Source organism: Osmia bicornis, chromosome 4 (assembly GCF_907164935.1).
Source record: "Osmia bicornis bicornis chromosome 4, iOsmBic2.1, whole genome shotgun sequence".
NCBI classification, from domain to species: Eukaryota; Metazoa; Arthropoda; class Insecta; order Hymenoptera; family Megachilidae; genus Osmia; species Osmia bicornis.
The window spans coordinates 2847877-2860219 of NC_060219.1; the positions used below are offsets into that span (position 1 = coordinate 2847877).

General features: G+C 47.2%; 1 protein-coding gene across 5 annotated transcripts in view; it reads left to right on the forward strand.

Annotated features, from left to right (window-relative positions):
- LOC114882974 (neurogenic protein mastermind) overlaps positions 1-12343 on the forward strand; it is a 123889-nt gene that overhangs the window by 79997 nt on the left and 31549 nt on the right. For 3 of the 5 annotated variants that reach the window (XM_029200233.2, XM_029200260.2, XM_029200250.2), the window contains exon 2: positions 2557-4275. In XM_029200233.2, coding sequence (XP_029056066.2) covers positions 2557-4275 — 1719 coding nt within the window. The remainder of the gene's footprint in view (positions 1-2556; positions 4276-12343) is intronic. The other 2 variants (XM_029200242.2, XM_029200270.2) reach the window with 1 other exon arrangement.

The window sequence follows — 12343 nt, forward strand, 5'->3', positions numbered from 1 at the left end:
GGTTCATGAAACCGAACGGGTAGAAATGAAAGTTGGGGAAGATTTATGCTCGTGTTGATGCTTGATTAATAACTCGAATCGGTACCACTTTTCTCGCTTCGCTCGATTAAAGCATTTACCTATCCAAACCTTAACCCTTTTGCTGCGAAGAACGAGGAGATGGAGAGGAAAAGCTTGTAATAGAATAGAAGATGAAGGATGAACAACAATGTTTATGTTTGCCGAAGTAGGGCAGCGTTCATGGATCTTGAGAAACTAGGCCAATGGCATCTTTTCTTCCCCAGCTTCTTAAGATTCCTCCTCCATCGGCGCGTGTATCACACTGATATCGAAATGCGCTTCTATAATTATTAAATAAATTCATGATGGTCACTAGCGACCTCCATAGTAGGCAACGCGTTAAAACCGAGTCTAGGATCCGCAGGAAGGAATATTGACGCGAAGCAAGCGGTGGCTCGGCTCGGTTATCCAGCGAGAGGTTGGCGTACATTTTCGCCCCGCGAAATTGCTTCGCTAAAGGCGGCATGCCCGACCGAAACTACTCTCCGGGATCTCGTCTCGCATCTATTACAACTTACGTATATACAATCCAACCTGGCTCTCTCGTTTTTCCCGGGCGAAAAATACGGGCGTTCCGGTTTCCGCAAAGGCGACGGAAATGTCTGCGTTGCTGCTCGCTTTCTCCGCAATTTCCTCGCGACTGCCTACGCTCCAGGCTCGTAGCACCAATTTTTCGAGCAGATTTGCTACCGTCAAATCTGTCTGCCATTTTCAAACGTCGAACCGTGAATTTTTTTACATGAATTTTTCATCGATCATACGAAACTTGTATAGTTGTGTAATTTTTGTAGAATTCCTATCCTATCCAAAGAGTAGTTGAGCTTCTTCAAGATGTCGCGTGGTTGAATACCGTGGTTACAATGCAGGAGAGGCACAGATTCGTTTCAAGACAAGACCCAAAATGGGGTTGAACACGGAAACGTACGACGGAGCTACTCCCCTATTAGAGGGTAATACGTATTATCGATTTTGGAACGAGGCGGAGGTTATCCCGGTTCAAATCATGACAAATGTACACCGACTGTCTGTGGATCTGTGTGCGATTCATGGCGGCTCGACCGCGCCCCGGAAAAACTTTTTCCGATCTTTTTCTCCTATCCGCGTTATGTGTTTCACCTGTTCGAAAACCCACCTCTCGATTCGCAAGAAGAACCAGCCACGTGTTTTCATTCCAATTTATTGGCTTATTTTTCATTTCTACATACGCCAACAGTAAACTGTTCCATGGATTCTGATATAATATCAATTTTTCCTTTCCATTGTTGATTTTAGAATGTAATTTTTTTTCGCTTCCTAGTTTGATCTGTTCTTTGTTATTTTATTTTCTTGTATGTATTCTGCTGATGAATTTTCTAGATAGTGTAACGCATTCGAGCAGTAATTAATTAAGGAATTTACTAACGCGTGCTGGAATCTATGATACAGGGTCATCACGTGCACGATACGTAAGAAGGTCACAACGAATACCTCCTGTGGTATGTAATTAAAAGTAGCTGGGAGAGGAAGTGCTTTCATAAACCCTAGATTAAATAAATAGAAGTGGGTTATTTGTCGTATGATTTATTGTATTCCAAATTTAAATCTTATTCAAATTATTATATGTATATGATATAATGTTAAAATTGAAATTTTTGAAAATTGAAACTATCGATCGGATTATTTTCTTTATTTGTTCCATCCGTCAATTCCGGGGCGTAAATCCTGACGGTAACAAACATATTTCACCGGCTTCTGTTCGAAGGCTGGTTAAAGCTGTGCGCAGACGATAAACTATCAGGGTCCGTCTCGTTATCACGATAGAACCAACCACGCATGGACGTCTCGCGGATCGCATAGATTCACGTGCCGAGCGGTAGAAACTGATTCGCGTTGCAAGATTTATGCCCGGCAAGGGGACACCAGCCTCGAACAGACAAAACAGGCTGTCAGAGGCTGACCGAACGGTCGATTCGTCGCTGGTGCACGGTGGACACCGGCGTAGAAAAAGGGTCGCCAGTATTGACAGGTACGGTGAGAAATAGCCGGGTTAATTGCGAAAGAAACGGGGAACAGAACGAAGCATCCAGGTACCGCGAGCTAAATATCCTGCGTTACCGGTTACCTGGCTCGCGATGGCAGAAAAACCAACGAGTTTAGAGCACTCGCCGCGTTTTGCCTTGACCCACGAGCAGAACGCTGCCTGCCTGGTAGCTTCTGCCACTTTTGTTCCCTTTTTTCCAGTCCGATCAGTCTGTCGGTTGCTTCTAATGGGAATCGCGAGACGCCGAGGGATTTACAAGACGTTGTCGAGTTTCTTTTCCTTTGTAATTCGCGCGATTTTTCGAGGCATTCGCTACTTGGGTGGTTCTCCGGAACGAGACGCTTCGATGGATTTATCTATGATTTCAGACAAAGATTCTGATCGCGTTATTTTATCATCGCGCGAATAATTTTAATCCGTGATCCGTTTTACTGGCAACTGTAAAACTAATCAATATTGTCGCTATCTCGTTTCAGCAGCAAAAATTCGTGAAGAGGACGGCCGAGGAGTTGGAGCCAGCGGGCGGTGGTAGCGGAGACGGTGGCTTTGGCGAGCCCCCGGTGAAGCTGCAATGCACGCAGGCACAGCATCAACATCAGCAGGGTCCCGGTGGAGGAGGCGGTGGCGGGCCTCATCACGGCCACGGTCAGCATCCGGCCGGAAACGGTACGAACTCGACGGGTCAGACGCACGGCGGTGGCGGAGGTGGAGGAGGAGGAGGCGGCGGTGGCGGGAACGAAGGATTGACCAAGTTCTCGGTGGAGATCGTGCAGCAACTAGAGTTCACCACGTCGGCCGCGAACTCGCAGGCTCAACAGATATCCACGAACGTAACGGTGAAGGCGTTAACGAACGCCTCTGTGAAGAGCGACCTGCTGAATGCGTCGTCGTCGCCGAAATCAGGTCCGGACACACCAGCATCCGGCACGTCGAGAGCTCAGGCTGGGAACGGAAACGGAGGCGGACCTGGTTCCGGTGGCGCTGGCACAGGTGGCCCAGCTGCCCCCGGTGGTATCGGCTGCGTTGATATCGGCAACCTGGTCGAATGCAAACAGGAACCCGATAACGAGTTCGTCGACCTAGAACAGTGCGCCGCCGCGTTGGAAAAAGACGCGGCGGCGAACGGTGCCGGTTTTCCCGGCTTCTCCGATTTCATGGGAGACGACACGGGTGACGAGATTATCACCTCCGACGCGTTCAAAGATCTCATCTCGGAGATTTCCGACTTTCATCCGGAATTCATGAAGGACTTTGATTTCGAGGAGAAGATCCCTGTGGACGCGTTGGCGAACAATGCAGCGGTGGCTGCGGCCGCGGCTGCTGCTGCAGCAGCGAATAACAACAACAACAACAGCATCGCGACGAACAATGGGCAAATTAAAATCGAGGATGATAAGGACGCGATACACCAGCAACACGGGACCACCAATAACAACAATGTGAATAATGGCACGGGTCCCAACAACGGGAACTCGATGCCCGCCAATTCTAGCCCTGGTACTCTCGGCTCGGCCCAATACTCCCCTGTCCGATTACCTTATTCCGGCTTGGACTTCAAGTCTGAGATGAGTCCAGCCGCCCAGACGTTGAAGCAAATGGCCGAACAACATCAGCACAAGAGTCAACAGCTTGGCCTGGGCGGTTTCAACCCCAGTGCCGCGGCCGCGGCAGCCGCTAGAGGACCAACAGCTCGTTCCCCTTACGCGGAATTCCCGCAATTCGGTGGCGCGTCCGATTACCTTGGTAGCCCTGGTAGCACGGGTCCAGCTGGTGGACAATCACAGACGAGCGCGGGTACTGGATCGTATCACAAGAACAACGGCACATCCGGATTCCAAAGCCAACAAACTAACGACATGTTCGTCGGCTCGCAAACCCAATTCGCTGCCGGGCTGGCGGACATGAAGAGACCGCAAGCTGGCAGCGGCGGGAAACCGAGCATGCTTGGCCCAAGCGGAGGATACAAGCAGCAGTATTCGCCATACGGTAGTCCGGGATCGATGCCGAATCACGGCAGCCCCGGTTATCCGCTTCCACCGAGAGGCTCCCAGGGCGGTGGACCCAATCAAACCGGCTCCCAGGGACCCTTCACCAGCTCCACGCCCCCGAGACCTCCCTCGGGACCCGGCACCTCTACTCTGCAGATCAACCAGGCGCAACAGCTACACATCAACAATCCTGGCCATCAGATTCAGGTCAGTGGATCTTCTATTTTTATTTTTATTTCGTTAGTCGCTGAGGCAGTGACAATTTCAATTCGTATAGTATTCGTATAGTATTTACCAACTACATTTTCATCGTTACTTTAAATATATTTTGCTTTAGTCTTGACAAGACAAAGATAAAGTTAAATCTTATACGTATAATTAAGTTCGATTAGTAATTAAAAAAAGGAAGGTAATGAGAGGTACAAGGACAAGCTGGAAAATTGTCGTAGCCGAGTCGAGGTCGAGTGATATCTGTTGCGTCGCGACGACACGTCTATTTTTGTCGACGGCATCACGAGTCGATGTCGAGGGTGGCGACGACGCCTGGCGTTAGTGGTGGTAGCGTCGTCGTCGGTGGCGTCGCCAGCGAAAGGGCGTACTGGCGACGGTAACGGTAGTAGTAGTCGTCGAGAACGCGAAGGGAGAAAGAGAAGAAGAGGGATACTGGCGTCACGAGGGCGCCGTGACGCGCAACAAGTAGTTTACCCCCTCCAGATGCTCTTTATAAATTTTCCCTCTCGCTGTTTGTACCTCCCCACCCACGATAGATAGGAAGACGAGCGGCGGTGAGGGTTGCACGTCCGCGCAGCCGGCGTCGCGACGCCGCCACCGTCTGCTCGATTTAACCTGCGCCTGCAATCCGCGTCAATACGCTCTGGCAACTAGTCGCGAGGCTGCACTCGCGACAACCTGCACACCTTCAATTCGTTCTCCTCATTTTCCAACTTTTTAATTATTTTTCTCTAATCATTTTTATTCGACTGCCACGAGCACTGTAAATTAAATATTCGAAGAAAAGAATATCTGTAGATAGAAAAAATCTTGTAATCGGTTCGAACAACTAACTTCATCGCATAAAAATCCCTCGTCCATTGTGATCTTTCCGGGCAGATCGTATCTGCTTGTTCTCCGAACGCCTTTGAGTTCACAAACTTTCGTTCTTTCTGTCCCAATCGCGTATGGACACGTCTGTCCCTCGTAAATCACGACTGCTACCGGTGCTTATTTGCATCTCAATACCTTCAGTCGGATCACGTTTCTTTATTCCTGTCCTTCGCGTTTTCCACTTCTCGACAGCGATTTTTCTTTTCCCGATGTATCTTCTTTTTCTCGTTTCTTCCTCAATGCACTGCACTTTTGAAGGTGTTGCATTTCCACCGCTGTTTCCGGATGGGGAAATTGCGACTTCGACCGATTTGTTCTTTACTCTGAAACATTCCAATTTATTCGAATCGTAATTTTTCCACGCATAATCGGTTAAAAAGAATTTTCCACGCACATCGTCGAAGCGAAAAGCGCCCGCACGCGTCTCCGCGACGCGCCGAGACAAATCGGACATTTCAAAACAACCAGTATCGTCACGTATAAAAGAACGTTTATCGTGTGAAGAAAAATTAACATATCGCGTTCTCGGCGACAACCGAAAGCTGAAAACCGTCCGTTTTCCCACGTTTTTCCATCCCGTCGCGCGTCGCGTCGTTGTTCCGCTTTCATTGATCGACGCCGCTTATCGCGACGGAAGTTAAAAAGGTGCCGAAACGAGCGACGCGTAATCGTGGCCTCGTTATCGTTCACGTAAAGTCGCGTTCGTGTACCTTTGCCGGTCGGAAAGCTGCTGGAATTATAACGATTAACGCATTGTTATCGAATTTAAACGGTAATGCACGGAATGTAAACGACTTGGAGATTTGGGTCGCTGTTGGAGGTTCCGCTAGGCGTTTCAAACGTCGCTTCGTGTGGGAATAGATTAGCTTGGAGAAAATTAAAGGGATTGTCTGGAAGGAAAGTGGGTCAGAAAGTTTCTGTTCGTTGCTACGATCGATGTTAGAAAAATTTATATATTCTGTTGGAAATATTGACATTGGGTTACTTCATTTCCAGCCATCTTATAAATATTGCAATCTAATTTCTCGTTTACTTGTTAATTGATAAGAAAAGAATATTTGTTAAGGAAAAAAAAATTTCTCCATCTACTAAACACCTCGATCGTGATTTTAATCCCCAGCCCGGAAGTATTAATCGGTGTAGATGATTGAGATAACGGTATCCAAAACGTAATACCGCGTGCGACCAGATTAATCGAACAATTAGCATTTCATCCTGAAGCTATGACGGTGAGAGTTATCGAACTTCTTGTTCGACGTTTTTCACATCGCGCAAGATTCCCTCATCTTTTGGAGCGTTTCCAACCGCGAGGGATGAGAATATCCGGGTACGAGCGTTTTCCTCGTCGAGCGCGTTAATAAACGGATGAACACGCGCGCGCTACCGGAAGTCGAGCGTGCGCGTAAGCGTCTCCCGTTTGGGTTCAAAGGTTACGTAAACGTTCGATCGTGTACGGTGTCGTTGATACCGTGCTTAGGCACGCGGTGCCCTCCTGTTCGATTCTCGATAATTTCCTAGTCATTGTCGTCGTTTTCAGAACCGAATTATTTTAAAGAGGTTCTCCTTTGAAACACCATTAACCTAGAGTACGATGAACCCGTACAGAATGTGCCGAAAATGATGTCATGAACAAATATAACTTGTTGCGATCTTTCAATTATTTACTTTCACATTTCTATCGATATCCAGTTAGAATTAATCCGCAAGATAACTATTGTGTATCCGAAAAGAAGACACTGTTTCAGCGGAATTCGACTCGTGCGGTTAGGTACGCGAAGAATTTCAGCCGGAGGGGATGCTTCTTCCCTTTCTGGCATGGCCGAAGGCAGGTTTCACGGTCGAAAAATCGAGGTTAACAGAAAACCGAAAGGGGAAAAAATACTCGGTAGATGGTATCTGAAAAGTCCCGGGAATCGGTATCGATCGCGTTTCACGCACAGAAATAAATCGGCTACGTCGGTTGCCGACCCTGTCTCACCTATGTAAATCGTGCATCGGCTTAATTGACGAAATATTCAAATCGTCAGTAGCTCGAAGGCGTATTCAAATGATAATGGCCGTGGTTCGTCCGCCTTTTCAAAACTTGCACACCGCTTCTTCTTCTTCTTTTTTTTCCCGCGCATCTTCATCGTTGTTTTAGATCACCTCCGTGATACGACTGATCCAGCTACGCTCGTTTTGTATGCGACTCGTTCCCGGTTGAAGGGTTATCGATCGATCCGTGTCGATCTACATATCCGTAAGATCGAACAACAAGGACGCGTTTCCTTTTTCAATTGACCTTCATCTTGACCCTCGACTCGGCTTTCGAGTACGTCCCATTCCGTGACACGGTCTCTCGCATTAAATATAAATCGCTCGGAATCATTGTCCCGCGGAACGACGGACCGGAAACGGGATCTTTGTCTGCACCTTTGAACCGTTGCTGTTGGGGGACTCTCTGGCGGGAAGTTGGGCGAGGCTAGGGTGAGCCCCGTGAATTGAAATTTTTAATTCTTCAATTTATCAAGGAATCGTAGTGTCGAATTAATTCCTATTGGGAGAAAATTATATTCGAAATTTAAATTGTTGAAAAAATAAACAGTTCGTAAATTGTGCATTCTTTTGATACAGCATCCTACGGAGAACATTAAGGGGTTAAATGACAGTTCTTGTCAGCGAGGAAAGACTGCAAGTTCTCGTATTTCGCTTAGCAAGAGTCGCGACTGCACCCGGAAGATGCAACGTAGCTTAGATACTTCAGATGTCCATGATATCTTCTTGACGGGTTTACAGTGTCGCGCATGCTGCGTTACACCGCAACATGTTCCATTTAGCGTTAGAGAATCTTAGATTTCGCTTCGTAAGCATCAGGATTTTATCCTTATTGCGTAAGAATGCAATCTGCCTTCGAAGAATTTTAATTTTTAGAAAATGCAAATTTTCAATTAATATATTAAAAATGAGCATTCCAGGCGTTATAAATAACTCGAAAGAAAAATTCCAGCTCTTAGGGGTGGTTTGATGATAAGACCCAAGGTCTCGAATGAAACGAGTATGACGAAGCTCCTGGAAGCACCTGTATACCCCAGTTTCTTGTCGTTTCAACGCATCTAGACCGTCCACTGGATATTCCCTGGACGCGTCGCGGTTTCAACGCGCACCGCGACATAACGTTAGAGGGTACATTTCACAACGGTGCTGCATACCGTGCTGAAATCGATACCCATGTCCCTCTGTTTGTAACCTACATCGTGTCGACGCGTACAGTCGCGAGCAAAACGCATTGTTTCATGTTTTCTGGCCAACCCCGACTATTCTTTCGCGCGATTCGACCAAATTGCGCCCGCCCGTTATCAGGGAATAACCGGCCGCGGACAGAACGAGGCGGGTTCGATTTTTGTTTCGCTCGCTTTCATTCTGGCTTCATAGCTGCGATATGGTTTTGTCTATGCATTCTGTATTCCAGACTCGTATTTCCTTTCTTTTTTTTAATCCCTACTTTCGACGTCGTTTATCGAACGTTTCACACTGTCGGTTCTGTTCATGGGTTTCGGCATACGTTTCGTAACTGGTATGGTCGTCTTTTGTTACGATAGAACCTATATAGGGCAGCGCAGCATTGTTGAAAAATTGACAGGTAATTACCAGGCAATCTTAAATATGTAACAGTGGCCGGAAAAGTGTTAAACAATTGGGAAGTATAAAGCGAACTTATAACAAAGAGATTTAAAACAACCCTCCATGATCTACATATATTCATAGTCCGACTTGTTCAGCCAAACGGTAAACGGTACACTGTTCCGTAAAAACAGAACAAAAAATAAACTACGATTTACTCGCTAAAGGGTAAACGTTTCGCAAACAATCGAGCACCGAACACGGGTCAAATATTTTTCGATTCTTTGTTTGCTTGTAAAAGTTCCATGGGACGTGATACGTGACAGTCCATCAACTTCTCTCATTAGGTAACAACAGCTACTATTTTATCCCTTAATCTTTTTGTTTCCGTTTGAAACCGTTTTAAACCCGAACGGTCGAGGGGTCGCGAACTTAAAACCCCTATCGATTACACGAGTTTTCGCGCGTTTTGTGTACTCGCGCACACACTCGTTCATTCATTACTCGCGCTGTACACGGTAATATAAATCACGAATGGACCGTTTTAATTTTTACGCCTCGCAATGACAGCAGTTTTTTCGGTTCACCCCCCACCCTCGATCCGGTGTATTTGCATGTAAAACACGATACCTCTGGGTACCGCGTAACGAATAAATATTAACCCAGGAGTAAAGCGTACACAGGTTCCGTTATCAGGATCATCGGCTTCCGGAAATGTTTCGGTTCTTTCGCGTTTGAAAATAGAAGCTTTCTATCTATAACTACAAAAGTAGTTATAATTTCGACGATTTTCAAACTTGTCCTTCACCTTCGATGCTCCGAATTATTTCGAATCCCAACAATGCTACTGATTTTGCAAATATCGATTCATCCGGCAAAGTGTCGCTGAGATTCGCGGAAATCGATAGCTCCAGTTCACCCAGTTTCTCTCCCGATCCGTTTTATCGACAGTCTGAAAGGGAACAATGGAACGAAGGAACGTCGAGGCGAGCATATCATAGTTTCGCGGCGGCGTTGAATTCGTCGTTTCAGCCTCGGTTGCACACCTCGCCTCCTCCTCGCGGCCGGAGAATCCGCTTGACTTGCTAATTTTAACTCGACCATGACACCGCACAAGTGCACTACACGATCGTGGTTTCGCGTACGATTGTCGTATAACCAACGGCGGCCTCTTCTCCAGCGAGACAAACAGGAAAAACGCCGTGGTCGGTTCCCATCCGTCGAACGGGTTAATTATTATCGCGACGCATCGACGAGTTGCGCTGACGCTTTCCCTTTGCCTCGGACGAGTCCGCGAAACGCGAACGCGGGATAATTCGAGCGTGTTACATGTTCATCGTCTCGTAATTAATCGAAACGATACAAACATAGAGGTATTGTTCAAGAACGAATGCGACAAATGCGCGAGCTGTTTGAAACGCTGTCTTTCGGAAATAAAAAATTTTACTAGAGCCCAGGGTGGGCTTGTGTCAATCGCATACAGTTGATGGGTGCCAGCGTGTCGAAGCTTTAATCTGGCAGTCAGCCGGCATTCGCGGATTGCCAAATTCGTCGGTAGGCGAGTTAGGGAGCGCGCGCGCGAGTACGCGTATTTTTGGTCGGTCCTCAACAGAACCCCGGCTAATAATGACCGGTTCGAGGAACTATCGGCTGCCTTCTGGAACTCATAACTATATATTTGATCCGGGCCAGATAAACATTGCTCTCGAAAATAGTAACCGGGACTCGCGGCGCGCTAAAACCTCGCGATACATCTTCGTAAGGTCTCAACGATGTCTGAGACTTTTTTCATTTTCACTAGCCGATGCTGAAGGAACGAGCGAACGAACGATAGAGAGGAGGTATGTAGTTAGGAGTGTTCGCAGATGAGGCTTGCATGCAGACGCGAGAGAGCTGGGTGAGTTCGAGATCTCTCATCTGCTCGTTCGATCTCGCGTACGTTTCTTTCCTCGGCCCGAGATAGCTCGCCTCTAAAGATAGATCCGCTTGTTCTACACGCGTTTCGTATTATGCCGCCATTATCGATAAACCGAGCTGCGAGTGGATATTTCTGGCCTGTAAAAGGTTGTTCCCGCGCGAACCTTTTCGGTGCGTCGCGACGCGTTCTCGGCATATCCTTCGCACGGTAATAAAACTTTTGTACGGGGGACACAAAGTAACCGTTCATGGGGTTCTTGGAAACAGACAGGGTGCATTGAGCTTGCATTCGACGAAAGTCGGACCATCTTGAGATTATTTCTGCGTTTATGATCCGAACATCGAGTTTCTTGATAGAAATCGTTGAAAGCGTAGCAGAGCACGTGTTAACCGAGTGTTTTTCAAAGATGATTTCCTAGCTCGATTAATCTCTCCGTAACCGGTATTCATCCTGCCGTTGAATATGAAGTTATGAAATGCGGCATAAAGTATCCGATAATCTCGTCCTCGATGCGCCGTTTAACCGTGCCTCTGATCTCTCTTCTGTTTGGCGCAAAAACAGGTCGTGATCCGGGTGCAATCGCGCGACGACTGCAAATAACTCGGCTTCTGGCCGACGAGGGATACTGCAAGCTGTAAACACGCTTCGAACGGAAGCTCCTCTCGCTTCTTACCGGTTTGTAAAAATCTTTCGTTCGTTACTTTGCACGCGACGCCTGTCAACCGGACGTGTGACACGGAGTGACTGGCAAATACGCGTTAGCGGACAGTGTTCTTCCTCTTTCGATCATACGTAGTAATGACCGTGATAAATTTCCCGAAGATCGATCGAACAGAAATTGAATTTCCCGCCCTAGAAATATTCTTCGGGCTCGCGACGCTCGATATTTCATGGTATCGATGATAGCGAGCATATTCACGCACACGTGCACACATCGCTCTATTTTTCGCCGAGCCAGCCACTAGCTGCTTGTTTGCGCAACCACGCGACAATAAAATTCGTTTACGAGTGCATTAGGTCCGCGCTACGGCTTTGTGCGATAGCTACTTCCGTTCCACTTATAAATCACGAATTTAGCACAGCGTCGTTTCTCCGCGATGCATTTACTCATTACTGTCGAACGGTGTCGATAATTTCATACTGTGCCTTTGAAAACGTTCGCGCAAAAAGAGAAAAAATGCGATTGGCAGAAAATTGCGCGATGCAACAACCAGTTGTATCTAGATCCGGACACAAATTATGAGTGTTATCCATTTTGTTACCTATATTCTAAGATACATATTACATGCAATATTTGCATATCAGCTGGTAATACGCGTTTGATGTTGACAATTACAAGTGCGTTATCGAGGGTGCATAATACTTGCCCGGTTCGTAACGAAAGGGTTAACAGTCAATTTTCGAGCACGTATGCACCGCGTCGCCCGCAGCGACTGCAGTGGTAACACTATAAATTCTCTCACTGCCTTAACAACGGACGAAAAGAACCTTCTAGTGAGATCGATACACGCGAACCAGTGCACATAAACATCCTGTACCCTCGAGCAGAAACGAAAAAGGGAAATCGAACGGTTTCGCGACACGCGCACGCAATTGCATTCGCATTGTGCAACGCGTGCGATGCAAACGTGCACGACGAAGCAAAGGATTGGA